Raw genomic sequence first — 18,194 nt, 5'->3', positions numbered from 1 at the left:
GTGGCTCAAGCCTGTAATCCCAGCACTTTGGGAGGACGAGACGAGTGGATCACGAGGTCAGGAGATCGAGACCATCCTGGCTAACACGGTGAAACCCCGTCTCTACTAAAAAATACAAAAAACTAGCCGGGTGAGGTGGCGGGCGCCTGTAGTCCCAGCTACTGGGGAGGCTGAGGCAGGAGAATGGCGTGAACCCGGGAGGCGGAGCTTGCAGTGAGCTGCGATCCAGCCACTGCACTCCAGCCTGGGTGACAGAGCGAGACTCCATCTCAAAAAAAAAAAAAAAAAAAAAAAAAATCAGAATCTTAAAAGAATGGGTGGCATCTTACCAACGTGACAGTAAGCGGGGCGAGAAGGAAGAGGGGGTCTCAAGGAGTTTGGAGGCAGCAGAGAGAGATAAGGCTGTGTAGGTAGATGGGGTCAGATTTTATATGCCTGGCTAAATACTTTATTTTTTATTTTGTGGACAGTGAAAGATTTTCAGCGTGGGGGGCATGATCTCACTTGTATTTTGTAAAAGTCTAGTGGATTACAGAGGTCCAGGAGTCTGGATAGTAGGAGTATGTTCTGGATTAGAAAAGATAAGACCCTTATCAGGCAGTGGCCACGCACTCACGGAGAGGTGTGTGGGAGCTGATCTCTAGTCGGTGTAAAGGAGGGGTTGTGCATGGCAGGAACATGAGAGAACTAACTTTTATTTGGCAGAAACGAGTGTAGGGATTCATTAATAACTCAAAATGGATCTATAGCTAGATGTAAAACCTAATTCTAAAACTCCAAGAAGAAAACAAAGAGCAGATCTTCACAGCACTGAACTTGGCAGCAGCTTCTTGGATATGACACCAAAGTCCTAGGCAGCAAAAGAAAAACAGATCAATTGGACTTGATGAAAAATTTTAAGACTTGTGCATGAAAAGACACTATCAGCAGGGTAAAATGGCAACACACAGAATGGGAAGAATATTTCCAAATCATTTATCTGATAATGGATTAGTATCTAGAATATACAAAGAATTCCTAAAAACCAGCAACAAAAGCCGAACAACTCAATTAAAAGCAAGCAAAGGGTTTGAGTAAGCGTTTCTCCAAAGAAGATATGTAAATGGCCAATAAGCATGAAAAGGCGCCCCCACTGGGTTGTGAGGTGATACTGCGTCGTGGTTTTGGCTTGCATTTCTCTAATGGGCTTTTAGTTTGATGGAGTCACACTTGTTTCTTTTGCTTTTGTTGCCTGTACTTTTGGTGGGCTCTTCGCTTTTCAACATTTTCCAAAGAGATAGCTTTAAAATTTGAAGGAACTTTGTAATGACTGTTATAATCACATTCCCTTAAAAATAGAAAATCCAACATTCTATGAATATATTTCAGTGCTCCAAACATTCATTATCACGTAGGGTTGCTGCAAACCCAGGAGGATTTACTTTTAGTTCATTTCACAGTCTCTGTTTGCAATAATTTTGTGTAGGTTAATACAGAATATGTGCTATTAAGTAACACTAAAAAGGCTGGACCTGGTGGCTCACACCTGTAATCCCAGCACTTTGGGAGGCTGAGACAGGTAGATCGCTTGAGCTCTGGAGTTCGAGACCAGCCTAGGCAACATGGTGAAACCCTGTTTCTACCAAAAATACAAAAAGTGAGCCAGTATGGTGGTGTGTGCCTGTGGTTCCAGTTACTCCGGAGGCTGCAGTGGGAGAATCACTTAATCTCCGGAAGTGGAGGCTGCAGTGAGCTGAGACTGTGCCATTGCACTCCAGCCTGGGCAAGAGAGCAGACTCGTCTCAGAAAAAAAAAAAAAAGTAACACTAAGAAGAGCCAAGAGGAGACAGCTTCTTATTTTCAGTGCTTGACTAGAATTGTTTTTTTAGGAGGTACTAAAAGTTTGAGAAAAGTCCAGACTTCTTATTTTTAGCTTCCTTTCTGGTGAATTTTCTTCCTTTATGTTTACGTGGTGGTGGTAGAGCCATCTGGAAATGATAGAAATAGCTGTTTGTTGTGAGGGGCGGGAGATGGCAGGCAGGTTACTACCCTCTGCATTGCTTCCGTGTCTCGAATTTACTGTCTTGCTGTCTGTAAATTGTGGAAGTCATGTGAAAAGTTGTGTTCTGAAATCTTTGCCTGCATATTTGAAATGGAAGTTCATGAGCCTTGATTCAAGCATAGCTGATTCTTCCAACTACCCTTCTGGCAAATGCTTCCATGCTTGCTGTAGTGTTGAAGGAAAGAGTTTTTTCTTTAGTGTCTTTACATTTCAGATCCTCCTGGCCTAAGCATGCCCATGAAAGTGAATGTTTCTAGTCGTCAGTCAGTATTTCCCAACAAAGAATGGAAGATTCTTACATTCTCTTGAAAACCATGAAACTCTTGAACTAAAATATATTTTTCACAGCCATTTCTAACCTCTTATAACTGTGAGAAAGGCTTAGCAGGTCTCATGGTGGAGTGAAAAAAGAACTCTACCTGGAAACGGACAGGGCTGCCCAGCTCATGATTTCTGAATGACTAGGAAATCAGTTGGCGTGGTGGCTCACGCCTGTAATCCTAGCACTTCGGGAGGCTGAAGTGGGCAGATTGCTTGAGCCCAGGAGTTTGAGACCAGCCTGGGCAACATGGCAAAACTCCATCTCTGCAAGAAGTACAAGAATTAGGTGTGCCTGGAGGTGCACACCTGTAGTCCCAGCTACTCAGGAGGCTGAGAGAAGGATCACTTGACCACAGGAGGTTGAGGCTGCAGTGAGCCACGAATGCACCACTGTACTCCAGTCTGAAGAGAAAGGAATGACTAGGAAATCTTGATAGTTCAGCACATATATCTGCTTTGGTGACGGTTATCAGTAGAGCTACCTCTTTATAGTAGGAACTTTTCATGGTTAGAAGAGGAAGGAGTTTAAAGGAATGAGGTCAAAGGTACATTCTTTCAAGTCTGTTGACTTCTTTCTAGAATCCTTTTTAAACAGTTGATTATGAAGACTGCAATTTACATCTCACCCTGAAAGTGCCTGGGATTGAGGTCTGGGTCTGTGGATACCATCAGTGATGTCTGTGAGGGAATGGGTGCTCTTTCATCTGAATCATTGATAGCCACTTCAAAAACTGCTGTTGGTAGAGGCCGGGCACGGTGGCTCGTGCCTGTAATCCCAGCACTTTGGGAGGCTGAGGCGGGCAGATCACCTGAGGTCAGGAGTTCAAGACCAGCCTGGCCAACATAGTGAAACCCCGTCTCTACTAAAAATACAAAAAATCAGCCGGGCGTGGTGGCAGGCGCCTGTAATCCCAGCTACTCGGGAGGCTGAGGCAGGAGAATCACTTGAACCCGGGAGGTGGAGGTTGCAGTGAGCCGAGATCACGCCATTGCACTCCAGCCTGGGGGACAAGAGCAAGACTTCGTCTCAAAAAAAAAAAAAAAAAAGAGAGAGAGAAAAGAAAGAAATCTGCTTTTGGAAACATTGACATTTATATGCAGAAGCATATCCTTCTGCTCCAGGATTAAGCACACATCTAACCTGTAGCCACCTGTGAAGCCAGTCAGCACCGTAAGATGGGTGTTGTGGAATAATCGGCACTGGAGAGGACGTAGAATCATCTAGTACAGGCCGCTCGCCCCACCCTCTTATTTCACAGCTATTTGAAGTTGTGACCCACGGAGAGGAAGTGACATGATGATGCGGCTCACTAGTCACATAGCCAGGTCTAGCCCATCTCAGGAGGTGACTTTGAAAATGAAGAACATGGCAAGGAGGTCTACAAATCAGAGGCTGGCCATTTTTCCTCTTTTTTGTCTCTGGTGATACCAAGTGCCATCATAGGCTGTGGTTCTCCTTTCTGCCACCTCAGTTTCAGAGTCACCAAGAATATGGAGTAGCGAATAGTTCGGGCCAGAGGCAGAGCCGGGCCCACCAGTGTCACTGAGATGGTCAGTGGTCCTGAGAATGTGACTGTGGGTGCTCTGGCCAGTGGTGGCACTTCCCCTGTGAAGAGAACTCCTTCCTCTTCTAACCATGAAAAGTGCCTGCTGTAAGTTCCCTGTGGCTTAGGAGGGAACTGGTGCTGTCTGTGTGCTTCCAAGAAGGAGGTGGGAACACGGGGCCTGCGCCTCTGGAAGCTGTCTTGTGACCTGGCACCACAGGAGGCTGTGTGCTGCCTCATGACGTGAGGATCACGAGAAGCTCCGAAGTACAATTTTATTCTTTTCTCTCATGTCAGAGTTCACACGCAAGGAATGTCTCCCACTGTCTATTGGACAGCTCTAGATGTATGGCCCTGATTCTGATCTGGAGGTGGGGGCTATTCCAGTAATAGCCTCATCTGGATCGTTTCTGGCCCCCTTGAAAACTGACTCAAAAGGCTACAAAGCCACCTCTAAGAGTGATTTTAAAAGTTTTGAAGATACTGGAAAAACCTTGGAAGGTATTTGGAATAAGGTGTAATTATAACCATGCCACAGAAAAAACAGACTGTTTTGGGTCATGCCTATCCCCTCATTTGAAAAGAAGATCTCAGCAGGTTGCCAGACACTCCTTAGCAGCCAAAGAAATTGTGGTTTTGAGCTGTTGGCTATTTCTAGAAACTTCATAAAGTTGATTCTGAAGGAGCAGGGCGGAGACCAAGAATGGAAGTGTGCTCTTTTAAGGCATTTTTGGCAACCAGACAGTATTTGCCTCAGGCTCAGGAAGTCCAGCAGGGCCCGAGAGCCTTGCTCCACTCTAGCTCTGCTAGTCTGGCTGGTGCAAGGTGGCCACCAACATCAGGCAGCTGGTGGGGGATGCAGAGTGTGATCGATTATGGGGGCGTGATCGAATGCAGGGCGTGATCGATTGTGGGGTGTGATTGATTGTGGGGCGTGGTCGATGGCGGGGCATGATCGATTTCGTGATCGATGGCGGGGGGGTGATCGATGGCGGGGGGACAATTGATTGTGGGGGCGTGATCGATTGGGGCGTGATCGATGGCGGGGGGGGGAGCGCTGGGGGGGCGTGAGTGATTGCGGGGGTGGGGGAGGGGGGGGGGGGGGAGTGGGTGGGGGGAGTTCTTTTTTCTGGGGGGTGGATGGGTGGCGGGGCGTGATCGATGGCGGGGCGTGATCGATTGTGGGGTGTGATCGATGGCGGGGCGTGATCGATGGCAGGGGCATGATTGATCGCGGGGCGTGAGCCACAGCTGCTTTCCATCGTATCCGCTTCTCCTTTCTGCCCTTGCATTCAAGTCCACACGTGGTTCTTGAGCTCCTAGTACACTCGCATCCACTGTTGAGTACCGGCCTCCCCTTTCTAACTGGTTTTCCTTGCTGTTCCATTTACATATTCACAAACTTCTGAACTTAAATCATCATTCAGTGGCCCTCACTTTCCTTTAGCAGTTCATTTTGTCACTTGTATCTTTTTGTTTTTACTATGGAAGACATTCTCTTCATTCATTTGTTTAAAAACTTATGAGCTTGTTGGTTTCTGGATTAACAAGAAACCCAAAACACTACAACTACATGGATGGAAATGGATGTGATGTGAGATGAAATCAGCCAGACCCAGGAAGACAAACTCCTCATGTCCTCACTCGTATGTGGGAGCTGAACATTTTCAGAACTGAACTCATGGAGATAGAGAGTAGAACGATGGGTCCCAGAGGCTGGGAAGTGTAGCAGGGAGGTGGGGAGAAAGTGGGACGGCTAATGGGTACAAAAATACAGTTAGAATGATAAGATCTAGTATTTGGTAGAACAGTAGGGTGACTACAGTTAATAATTTATTGTATATTTAAAAATAACTAAAAGATTGGAATTGGAATGTTCCTGACACAGAGAAGTAACAACTTGGGGTGGTGGATACCCCAGTTACCCTGATTTGATCATTATACATCATATGCCTTTATCAAAACTTCACAGGTACTCTATAAAAATATATATAATGGTTATATACCCATAATAATTTTTTACAAAACACCCTAAAACACTATGGAGCCCTCTTCCCATTCTGTACTCCAGGGAGTAGGACAGCAGTTATACCAGTAATCCAAAATGGATTTATTTGTTGTTGTTTGTTAGTGTTTTGTTTGAGAGCCAAGGTCTCGCTCTGTCACCCAGGCTGGAGTGCTGTGGTGTGATCATAGCTCTGTGTATCCTCAAAGTCCTGGGCTCAAGAGATCCTCCTGCCATAGCCTCCCGAGTACAGGTGTGTGCCACCACACCTGGGTAATTTTTATTTTAGTTTTTTTTTTGTAGAGACTGGATCTCTCTAATGTTGCCCAGGCTGGTCTTGAAATCATGGCCTCAAGTGACCCTCTCACGTCAGCCTCCCACATGCTGGGATTCCAGATGTGAGCCTCTGTGCCTGACTAGATTTATATTTGATGTGGATGTGATTCTGTAACATTTTCCCACAGCACGACTACCCCCAGTGGAACTGTGTAAAGATGAACACATACGACCTCAGGGAAAGGGTTGGCCTAGAAGAATTTTGGGGATATAGATTCACCCTGAGAATACCTTGGGTGCCTGGGTCCTGCTCATCAACCTGCCACTTAACTAGTGTGTGACCTCTCACCTCGTGGACGTCTCTGGACCCTTCCTGGCCTTTCTGGAAAGACTTCAGCCCCTCCGACCCTGTGGATCGGTGTGTAGTGACATAAGGATATTATGCCAGGTGATGATATGTTCTCTCTTCCTCACAGAGTGAAGGCTGCGCAGACTGAGTTAGGACAGCAAATCCTGGCCGATTTTGAAGAAGCGTTTCCTTCCCAAGGCACCAAGGTACTGCTCTGCATTTCCCCGTCTTTAGAGATGACCGGCATCCTTGCCGAGCTCACGCCCACCCCGGTCACCACGCAGTTGTCATTCCCGTCGTGCCTGCTGGCAGCTGCAGATCCGTCTGCTGCAGGCTCAGGGTAACGAGACCATCCTGGATTTTAAATGTCCCAAGGTGGTGGCAGTTCCTCCTCTGTTTCCTTCCAGCCTCAGAAAGGGAGGATTTGTTTGGGCTTAATTTAATGTAGGTCAAACCTTCCATCTTGTCTGCCCTGTCAGTTCCTTTTCTCTCATGGCCATATTTTTAAAAAATCCTCATGCCGCAGTGCTTTTAGGATCGTTACGTAACTTACTGGTTTTGTTTGGTGAAAAGATAACTGGGCGGAGCATCCACCGGCTTATGTAACTCTCGGAGTGACACAGTGCGGAGCCTCACTGCTACCGACCGTAAGCCTGCTCTTCGGAATTAATGCCCTCGAGCTCTCTGGTAGCAGAGCTGTTTGTGTTGTGTCTGCAAAGCCCACAGCATTTCACGTGGGAGCTGCTGGTTGCACTTCTCATGTAACCAGCTTTCTCCCGCTCGGCGGTCATCCTGCTTGGGGAACTGCTTTTGGCTCCACCCTTCCAACTGTAGCAGATGCCATCTTTATACCTAGCCTGTGTCGGACAGGAAAGAACCCATACAAGCCCTTTTCTCTATTATTTGAGCTATTTCAAGAGAAAGAATTGTTCAAGGCAGAAATATACTGAAGCATTCAGGGGCAAGGAGCCTGACCCTACTCGGTGGGTGGAGATGGGGACATACATTCATTTACTGATGCAAGGAACATTTCCAGCGTCTGCTCTGTAATTCAGTAACTGGAAATATCTTAATTATTTTTTCTTTGTGTTCCATAAAAGAAACGTGGGAAGTAGTTGGGAGTAGTGGCCCCAGCTTTTGCCCATCACTTTCTGTAGGAATTCCGCTCCTGATTTTAATGTCTTCACATTTTGTGACTGTCTGCTAGTAATCAGATGCTTATTTGTAAAGTACTTTTCTTGGAGAACCTCCTATTCCTTAGTCATCTGATATAACTGCAGGAAGGGAGAAGATATTAGAAAGCCGTTAGTCCTATTTATTACATGAGGAAAATGAAGATCAAAGAAGTAAAAAAGGATTGTAGGATATTCGCTCATGAGAAGCTCTGGCGCTTCTTAGGACAAGGTTAGCTTCATGTGTACTCAGCTGCCCATTTCAGGGTTTTTTTTGTTTTTTTTTAATACGGAGTTTCACTCTTTGGCTCAGGCTGGAGTGCAATGGTGCCATCTCAGCCCACCGCAACCTCCGTCCCCTGGGTTCAAGCAGTTCTCCTGACTCAGCCTCCCAAGTAGCTGGGATTACAGGCATCTGCCACCGTGCCTGGCTAATTTTTGTATTTTTAGTAGAGACGGGGTTTCTCCGTGTTGGCCAGGCTGGTCTCGAACTCCCAACCTCAGGTAATCCGCCTGCCTCGGCCTGCCAGAGTGCTGGGATTACAGGCGTGAGCCACCGTGCCCGGCCACCCATTTCAGTTTCTAGAAATTTCAGGAAGATGTGGATGAAGCCCATCTTGATTATTTAGAAGAGACCTACTTTATATCTTTTTTCCCAGATACCACTGGGCAGATGAAATTAAAATGGTTCTAACAGCATGCCTCCCTTTTCTCTTGCATAGTGACTTCTTGTTTGTGTGTGTGGTTTTGTTTTTGTTTTCTTTTTTTTTACTTTCGAGATAGAGTCTCAGAGTCTCTCTCTGTCGCCCAGGCTGGAGTGCAGTGGCGCAATCTCGGCTCACTGCAAGCTCCGCCTCCCGGGTTTACGCCATTACTTGCCTCAGACTCCTGAGTAGCTGGGATTACAGGCGCCCGCCACTGTGCCCGGCTAATTTTTGTATTTCTTTTTAGTAGAGACAGGGTTTTACCGTGTTAGCCAGGATGGGTCTCAATCTCCTGACCTCGTGATCCGCCCACCTCGGCCTCCCAAAGTGCTGGGATTACAGGCGTGAGCCACCGCACCCAACCTAGTTTTCTTTCTTCCTTTTTAAAAACTGTGGGCTTTATTTAAAGGCCTTGTGTTACTATTTCTATTTCACAAATGGGAATTAAGATCTTAAAAAATAAATGGGAATGAAGATTTTAAAAAATGGAATCAAGATTTAAAAAAATTTTTCCAATGCAACCTAGTAAAGTCTTTGTAAATGCAAAAATCTGAACATGTGAACCCATAGGTTTTGGCCTTTGTGACTTCTTGCTTCTTCTCATTCTGAAGCGAGAATTGAGAAGTTAGGGTGTTCAGCAGATGACATAAAAGCCACTCCGCATGGAGTAAGGCAACATTTTAACAATTTAGGTCTCAGGCAGCTTATATCACACTTTAGAAGCAGTGGAACTTCAGTTGAGATGGATGGAATTGGAAAGAGTTGACAAAAAATAAAATAAAGATTTAGAAAAGAACCTTACTCATCACCTAGAGTTGATTGTTTTTCAGGTGAGGCCGAGTAAGTGCGTCAAAGCTGCATGCACGGCTTTTTAGCCAAGCCAGGAGTCGATTCCAAGTGTTCTTTTCACTGTAGTCTACTTAGCCGACACGTTCACTCAGTGACATACTGTAAAGAAAGTCTCAGCAAAACTTTGGTCACAAAGACCTTCCCATCGTGATGTGTCAGTCCAGCCCCGTTACCTTCCCAGCGTTCATCCAGGTCAGGAGGCCACTATCACAGGGTTTTCTCTTCAGCTGCCTGTCTGGGTGGTTCACTGTCGTGGAGCACGCGTCATGGCTTGGAATCTGGTTTTTTTTTTTTTTTTTTTTTTTTTTTTGAGATGGAGTCTTGCTTTGTTGCCCAGGCTGGAGTGCAGTGGCACGATCTCGGCTCACTGCAAGCTCCACCTCCCGGGTTCACGCCATTCTCCTGCCTCAGCCTCCCGAGTAGCTGGGACTACAGGTGCCCGCCACCACGCCCGGCTAATTTTTTGCATTTTAGTAGAGACGGGGTTTCGCCGTGTTAGCCAGGATGGTCTCGATCTCCTGACCTCGTGATCCGCCCACCTCAGCCTCCCAAAGTGCTGGGATTACAGGCGTGAGCCACCGCGTCCGGCCTGGAACCTGGTTTTATGTGTTAAAGGCGACCACACTATTTGGCAAAAACACAGCACTTTAAGAACGGGAATCCCAGAGATTGGAGTCAGGGAAAAGTGGCACATGTGGAGTGAGGCTGGTGACATTCCCACTCTTAGGAGAGAGGCCGGTGGCATTCCCACTCTTGAGAGAGAGGCTGGTGGCATTCTCACTCTTGGGAGAGAGGCTGGTGACATTCCCACTCTTGAGAGGGAGGCTGCGTGGCATCCCACTCTTGGGCGGAGGGAGAGGCTGGGTGGCATTCCGACTCTTTGGGTGGAGGGAGGAGGACTGGTGGCATTCCGACTCTTGGGGAGAGAGGCTGGCTGGCATTCCGACTCTTCGGCCTCTTCAGCAGTGTCTTCCGACGTCAGAGACCAGTGGCATTCGAACTTTTAGGTCTCTTTTAGTTATGGTTTGCAGAAAGTCAAATTTCCCATGATCATTTCTGCCTGTTTCCCAAAAGATCTCATTGCAGATTCACAAGGTAGTTTTCGTGTCTCCTGCTGTGAAATGAGTGTAAGGATTGCGTCCTCGAGGAACAACAGGTAACTGACGGATCCATCCACAGTGGAAAGAATGAATGTAAAGGAGCAGGAGTAAGACTCACCACGTGTAGAGACAAGAAGTAGCGGCTGTGAGAATCCATGAGGTTTAAAGGTGGTTTCTGGCTTTTAATCTGGTACATGTTTGTTTTACTAGAGACCTGGAGGACCCAGCAATGTTCTACGAGATGCATGTCTGGTTGCTAATATTCTAGACCCCAGGATCAAACAGGAAATCATCAAAAAGTTCATTAAACAGCATCTGTCAGAGTATCTAGTACTTTTTCAAGAAAACCAAGATGTAAGTATTGACCAAATAAGATCAGATGTAACCTTTGAATTTTATTGAAAAATGAACGCTGTCAAGCCTGCTAATTCAGACTTCCTTTTAGTATGACTGTCTTCCAGTGTTGATTGTTGAGCTGTGAGTCCTAGGGGCTGACTTTATAGTTCTTAAGTCTTTTGAGGTCACTGACCCTTTGGAGAAATTCAGGAACATGCACCTGTGCATAAAATTCTGCTTATAGTTTCTGGAAATGTATAGACCCCTGAAGGCCAATCATAGACCCCAGGTTAAAAACCTCTGGATTTTTTTTTCTTTTTTTTTCTTGTGAGACAAAGTTTCACTCTTGTTGCCCAGGCTGGAATGCAGTGGTGCGATCTCAGCTCACTGCAACCTCCACCGCCTGGGTTCAAGTGATTCTCCTGCCTCCGTCTCCCAAGTAGCTGGGATTAGAGGCACCCGTCACACCTGGCTAATTTTTGTATTTTTTAGTAGGGACGGGGTTTCTCCGTGTTGGTCAGGCTGGTCTCGAACTTCTGACCTCAGGTGATCCACCTGCCTCCCAAAATGCTGGGATTATAGGCCTGCGTCACTGCGCCTGGCCAAAAACTTCTGGATTTTTTTTTTTTTTTTTTTTTTTTTTTTGAGACGGAGTCTTGCTGTGTCTCCCAGGCTGGAGTGCAGTGGTGCATCTTGGCTCACTGCCAGCTCCGCCTCCCGGGTTCACACCATTCTCCTGCCTCAGCCTCCCGAGTAGCTGGGACTACAGGTGCACACCACCATGCCCGGCTAATTTTGGTATTTTAGTAGAGCTGGGGTTTCACCGTGTTAGCCAGGATGGTCTCGATCTCCTGACCTCGTGATCCGCCCACCTCAGCCTCCCAAAGTGCTGGGATTACAGACATGAGCCACCACGCCCGGCCAAACCTCTGGATTTTTAAGTAAAAAATCAAGTAAAAAAGGTAGCCTAGATTCTTTAAAACCATGAGAAATACGGAGGTTGGTTCCCTTTTGCTTGGCTCTGTGTTTTTGCTTGTTTCCTTAAACTGCCAGTTCTACTTCTAACCACTGGGGTGGTTTTTGATCTTCACCTTCACCAGGTTGCCTGGCTGGACAAAATCGACAGACGCTACGCCTGGATAAAACGCCAGCTTGTGGACTATGAGGAGAAATATGGCCGCATGTTTCCACGTGAGTGGTGCATGGCTGAGAGGATTGCGGTGGAATTTTGCCACGTGACAAGGTAGATGCCAGTTCTCTACTGGTTTTGTTGTTCATCGAAGTTTCACCATCAGTTCCCCAGTCTCTAGCGGTTCCATGTTGTCCTGTGGTTTTGGTGCCACCTCCAGACCTCACCAGATGATTGGTGCCATCCTTATACCTAACAGTGGCCCCACCGGCTGCTCCCTCTGCCCCCGTCTTTGTTCTGGGACTTTCCTTGGTGTAGTTCTTGCCTCAGGCAGTCTCTACCTTCTCCACCAACTCAAGGCTTGTCAACCAGCTTGACTTACAGCGATTCCTCTACCCCATGTTTTCCCCAATTGATATCGCGTATGTCAGCGTGATGTGTGTGTATCCCATCATCATTTTTATTTTCTGACTTGCTAGATAGATAGTTCCATAGAGACAGGGTAGTATCTACTTTAATGATATAGCAGACACTGAGGAAACTTGTGTTGAGTGAATTTCCCACTCCCAGTACAGTGTGTATAGCCTCTGGATAGTTAGAGCTTTTATTTTGAGACAGAGTCTCACTCTGTCACCTAGGCTGGAGTGCTGCAGTGGTACAATCCCAGCTCACTGCAACCTCCGTTTACTGGGTTCAAGTGATTCTCATGCCTCAGTCTCCCAGGTAGCAAGGATTACAGGTATGTGTAACCACACCTGGCTAATTTTTGTATTTTTAGTAGAGATGGGGTTTCACCATGTTGGCCAGGCTGGTCTTGAAGTCCTGACTTCAGGTGATCTGACCGCCCATCTCGATCTCCCAAAGTGCTGGAATTATAGGCGTGAGCCACTGCACCAGGCCTGTATCTGAGCTTTCCAAGCATTTTAAAGACCTTCTTTCATTCATCCTCTCTACAGTATCCATGAGTGTAGCCCAAGGACAGATTGTCTCTTTATATTAAAAAAACTAAAGCCCAGGAAGGTTAAATCAGTATATCTATGACAAAGCTAAAGCCAGAGTTGGACTTTTTTTTTTTTTTTTTTTTTTTGGAAACAGGGTCTCACCCTGTCACCCAGACTGGAGTGTAGTGATGTGATCACGGCTCACAGCAGCCTTGACCTCCCAGGCTCAAGTGATTCTCCCATCTCAGCCTCCCGAGTAGCTGAGATTGCAGGTGTGTGCCACCACACCGGCTAATTTTTGTGTGTGTATTTTTTGTAGAGATGAAGTTTTGCTCTGTTGTTCAGGCTGGTCTTGAACTCCTTTTAATTCTTCATTTGCAGCTACACTACAACAGTGTTGGTAACTGGTTCGTATTAGTTATATATTTCCCCCCAGTGGTACACAGTTATATCTAATGCCAGGTGAAAAAGAGAAAAAAAGGCCCACATCTAAGCATAACTCAGCCACCTTCCCAGAATTCATGGTGGTCTTTTTGTTAAAATCATGGAAGGTATAGTCAAATTGTGTGTTTTAAACACATCGTGGGGGAAAAGTGTTTTAAGGGATATTGGCTTTTATTAAAATAGATTTCATTTTTTAGAGCACTTTGAGGTTCCCAGCAGAATTGAGCAGAAGATACAGAGAGTTCCCAGGTGCTCCCTGCCCCGTGTGCATAGTCTCCCCATGGTCAGCACCTTCCACCAGAGGGGTATATTTGTCACAGCTGATGAAGCTATGCGGACACATGATCATCACCCAGGGTGATAGTCCATAGTTCATGGTAGTGTTCACGCTTGGTGTTCGTTCTGTGTGACTTTTTTGTTATTGTTGTTTTAAGAGATGGGGGTCTTGTGGTATCGCCCAGGCTGGAGTACAGTGGCTATTCACAGGCATGGTGATAGCACACCCCAGCCTTGAACTCCTGGGCTCAAGCAGCCCTCCTGCTTCAGCCACCCAAGTAGCTGCAACTGCAGGTGTACTCAGCTCCATTCTATGTGGCTGTTGTTCTAAGAAACACATTGGGCCAAGCTTAGTAGTTTATGGCTATAATCCTAGCACTTCGGGAGGCCAAGGCAGATGGATCGTGTGAGCCTAGGAGTTTGAGACAAGCCTGGGCAACATGGCAAAACCCCATCTCTAGAAAAAATGCAAAAATTAGCTGGTCATGGTGGCAAACACCTGTAATCCCAGCTACTGGAGAGGCTGAGGTGGGATGATTGCTTGAGTCCAGGAGGTCGAGGCTGCAGTAGGCCATGATCGTGCCATTGCACTCCAGCCCTGGGTGACAGAGGGAGACCCTGTCTCAAAAAAAAAAAAAGAGAGAGAGAGAGAGAGAAGGAAGGAAGTGAGGAAGGAAGGGAAGGAGGGAGAGTGGAAGGGAAAAAGGAAAAGAAAAGAAAGAAAGAAAAAGAAATACATTGACTCCTGTAGATTTAGAGAACCTTTTAGCCTTGGTTTACGATCAGTTGAGATTGTCACCTTCTAAATCCCAGTTAACAAAATAAAGTGAGTTCCTTGAGAAACTGTTAGCTCATTCTTTTTAGCCTACAGTTCAGCAGACCTGCAAACCGGCTCAGTGAGAAATGGAGCCTGGGAGAGACTGGATGTGTGCTAGAGCCAGCACGTCTCTGTGAGTGCCAGTACCTGCCATTGTTGTCTTGGCTAATGGCAGTGTTGCTGCCAAGCTTCTATTGTTAGAATTTTGGCTAAAATCCTACAGATACATCATTCTTAAATAAACTCAGAGACTCTTTGTTTGATTTCATCATTGATTTGTGTGGGAAGATGATAGCTTAGTCCTTACTAAGAACTCACACGTCCCTGTTCACCAGCAACTGAGCGTCTGAGATGGAACGTCTGAGTGAGCTGCACTGGCGCTTCTTGGGCAAGGACCAGCTAAGTGTGCTTGTCACTTTTCCCACTGCAATCCTGTCCCTGGCATGTTTCCAGGAGTTACGCCATCCAGTTGAAGAGATGATTACTGGGCCCTTAGGAAGAGGCAGGGCTTTATAATTCAGTAATTAATGACTTGTGAAATTATATAGGATATATACACTAATAAAAAACTAGGTGCTCCATATGTATTATTATCCAATTCTTCAACAGTTCAAAGATACAGGCAATGTAGTAACCGTGAAAACAAATTACTGGTGGCTCCCGCCTGTCATCCCAGCACTTTGGGAGGCCGAGGCGGGTGGATCACCTGAGGTCAGAAGTTTGAGACCAGCCTGGCCAACATGGTGAAACCCCATCTCTACTAAAAATACAAAAAAAAAGAATCATTTGAACCCAGGAGGTGGAGGTTGCAGTGATCGCGCCTCTGCACTCCAGCCTGGGCGACAGAGGGAGACTCCATCTCAAAAACAAACAAACGAAATATATATATATATGTATATAAAATCCATAACCCCTGATTTTTTTTGCCTGGTGGATAGTTTCACCTTAAAATTCTCGTTTAGAACATGTATTTCTGCTCCCCAGATTTTAGACTTAGCTGGTAACAGACCTCAGGGTTTGAAATGACTACATACATTTTTTTTTCCTGAATATAAGTTAAGGCCATTTACTTTGTCTTCTCTTGAATGAATGAGCAGTTTGTTTGATAGTATTCTTATCTCTTTGTTTTGAAGGACAGAACTTGCCAAGATTATGCGTACCAGAGCGAAGGAAATTGAAGTGAAATTGCTTCTTTTTGCTATTCAAAGAACGACTAACTTTGAGGGGTTTCTCGCAAAACGCTTCTCTGGCTGCACCCTGACCGATGGGACCCTGGTAAGACCTCCCCTAGGGAGCTGCCACATGAAATCAGTGGGTTGGGTGGTTGGGATTCAGTGTTCACTGTGTGGTGACTCTGTCCATTGGCTTCAGTGCTTACTCCCTCAGTGCAGTGATTTCACTGAGCTGCTGGGAAAAGTGATGATAGAGAACACTCTGTGTGGATTTATCATTTGTCTGTGATGCAGTACGTCATGTTTCTAGAATGCCCTGTCATCATTTTTCCTAAGTATTGATGCCGTTTTACCGACTAGTAATTTTGTGAGTCAGAGGCCTTACTCGGTCACAAACACCTTATTACTTTATCAGCTGTCAGATTTGGTTACAATTAGGATATGTTTTTACTTTAGGGTTTACCTTTTAACATCTCTGGTGAGCTAACTAGGTCAATGACTCTGTAAACCCCAAAGCCAGGTATACAGGCCTGGGACTACACGCCTCCATTGGAAAGGTAGAACATAGTACTGCTGGTTAAACATTTGTCTCTGTGTAGTCAAAGACCAAGTCCAAATTTTCTCTCTGGGAACCTCTTCTTTTTGGCTCGATGCAGTGGCTCACACCTGTAATCCCAGCACTTTGGCAGGCCGAGGCGGGATTGCTTGAGACCAGGAGTTCGAGACCAGCCTGGGCAACATAGTGAGACCTCATCCCTACAAAAAATTAAAAAAAAAATAATTAGTCGGGTGCACCCCTTAGTCCCAGTGACTTGGGAGGCTGAGGTGGGAGGATCACTTCAGCCCAGGAGTTGAGGCTGTAGTGAGCTATGGTGGGTGACAGAGTGACACCCTATCTCTAAAAAAAAGAGAGAGAAAGGAGTAAACCTCTTCTTTTTGGAGGTCCAGACTCCCTGCTAACACATCAATATGCTTTCTTCAGATTTCCTATCCACTGGGAAACCAAGTGACTATGTTCTATGGTCATTTCTGTTTGCATCATTACATATGCATAGACATTGAGCTCCTTGAATGCAGGAATTGTAGCTGGCTCATCTGTCTCCTCGAGTCGTGCAGAGTATACACAGAACCCATGCAGGCAGGAATGGAAAGGGAAAGAAGAAAGGAGGGAAGGAAGAAGAAATCCACGTTGAGAGAATCATACTTTTGAATTTTCTTTATAGTTAGATTTTGGGTTTTTTTAACTGCTGGCAACAATAGAGAAGCAATGTGATTTAGTAGAAAAGTCCTTGGACCTGCAGTCGAGAGAGAAGACACATGGCCTAATCCCAATACCGCTGTAATGCAGTGAACTGCCTTCCCTGTTAAATGAGAAGAAAAGACTATCCTTTATTTATTTATTTTTCATTTTGTTTTTTAGACAGAGTCTTGCTCTGTCACCCAGGCTGGAGTGCAGTGGGGTGATCTCGGCTCACTGCAACCCCCGCTTCCCGGGTTCAAGCGATTCTCCTGCCTCAGCCTCCCGGGTAGCTGGGATTACAGGTGCGTGCCACCATGCCCGGCTAATTTTTGTATTTTCGGTAGAGACGGGGTTTCACCATGTTGGTCAGGCTGGTTTTAAACTCCTGACCTCGGGTGATCTGCCCACCACCTTGGCCTCCCAAAGTGCTGGGATTCCAGGTATGAGCTACCATGCCTGCCTGTCATTTAATAACAGAATATTAGGGAGACTACATAAAACCCAAAAGCCATGAAGAAAAGTACTGAAAGGTTGACAACATAAAGAGAACAAAATTCTTTTGGAAAAAGAGACCAGAAACATAATCAAGGGATTAAAAAACAGTTTAAGCTGTATGACACAAACGATTAATATCTAGCACATATAAAGAACTCCTAAAAATCAGTAAGGAAAAGACAAGTAACCCATTTGAAAAATGAATACAGAGTCAAACAGACGATTCACTGAAGAAATTCAGTTGGCTAATAAACATGAAAAAAAAGAAAGCAGAATATTTTCCCTACATCAGGTTTACAAAAAGAAAAAATTACAAGACTAACAGTCAGAATTTTAGTGCTAGTATACAGCTTGATACCTTTTTGGTGCATAAATTGTCATTATCAGAACTTTCAGAAATGTAAATATGAGTGTCCTATCAAGCAACAATGTTATATCTAAACCAGAAGTCTAAAAAAATCCATACATGTAGAGGAAGATACACAAAGAAAGAGGTGAACTCAGCCTTAAAAGCAAAAGACTTGGATATGTCTATAATGTTTATTATTGAAGAATGGTTAAATAAATTACGGTGCATCCATACCGTGAGATGCTACACACAGTTTAAAAGTGATGGAATGGGGGCCGGATGTGGCAGCTCACGCCTGTCATCCCAGCACTTCAGGAGGTACAATGTGTTTTACCGAAAAAGTAAAAAGCATGTTTATGTGCGTAAATGTGTAAGAAAGAGGTCTGGAAATGGTAACAGTGATGTCTCTCAGGAAGGAAGTTGGAGTGAGAGTAGGTAGAGAAGCAAGGAAATATTTTTTTCCATTTACTCTGGTATAGTTTTTTTTGGAAATTTTCTTATACCAATGCATTTACATACTTTATGTGTACTTTAACAATGTTATTTTTCAGTTGTTTTAAAATGAGAGAGATGGGCCAAATCAGTGATTTCCAAATCCTTTCTTGTAACAAAATCTAATGTAGAGGCCGGGTGC

The 18,194-nt window shown here is 45.4% G+C and overlaps 1 protein-coding gene across 1 annotated transcript in view; it reads left to right on the top strand.

The window, feature by feature from the left end:
* Positions 1–18,194, top strand: part of VPS53 (VPS53 subunit of GARP complex) — a 219,125-nt gene that overhangs the window by 112,995 nt on the left and 87,936 nt on the right. Inside the window, exons 9-12 of the mRNA XM_017864189.1 lie at positions 6,664–6,742; positions 10,572–10,715; positions 11,798–11,940; positions 15,438–15,579. Of these exons, the coding sequence (XP_017719678.1) occupies positions 6,664–6,742; positions 10,572–10,715; positions 11,798–11,940; positions 15,438–15,579 (508 nt within the window). The remainder of the gene's footprint in view (positions 1–6,663; positions 6,743–10,571; positions 10,716–11,797; positions 11,941–15,437; positions 15,580–18,194) is intronic.

This window comes from Rhinopithecus bieti, unplaced genomic scaffold, assembly GCF_001698545.2.
Source record: "Rhinopithecus bieti isolate Rb0 unplaced genomic scaffold, ASM169854v2 scaffold_22, whole genome shotgun sequence".
Taxonomy (NCBI): Eukaryota; Metazoa; Chordata; class Mammalia; order Primates; family Cercopithecidae; genus Rhinopithecus; species Rhinopithecus bieti.
The sequence above is the reverse complement of the archived record's forward strand: the minus strand, read 5'-3'. Positions and strand labels throughout refer to the sequence as shown.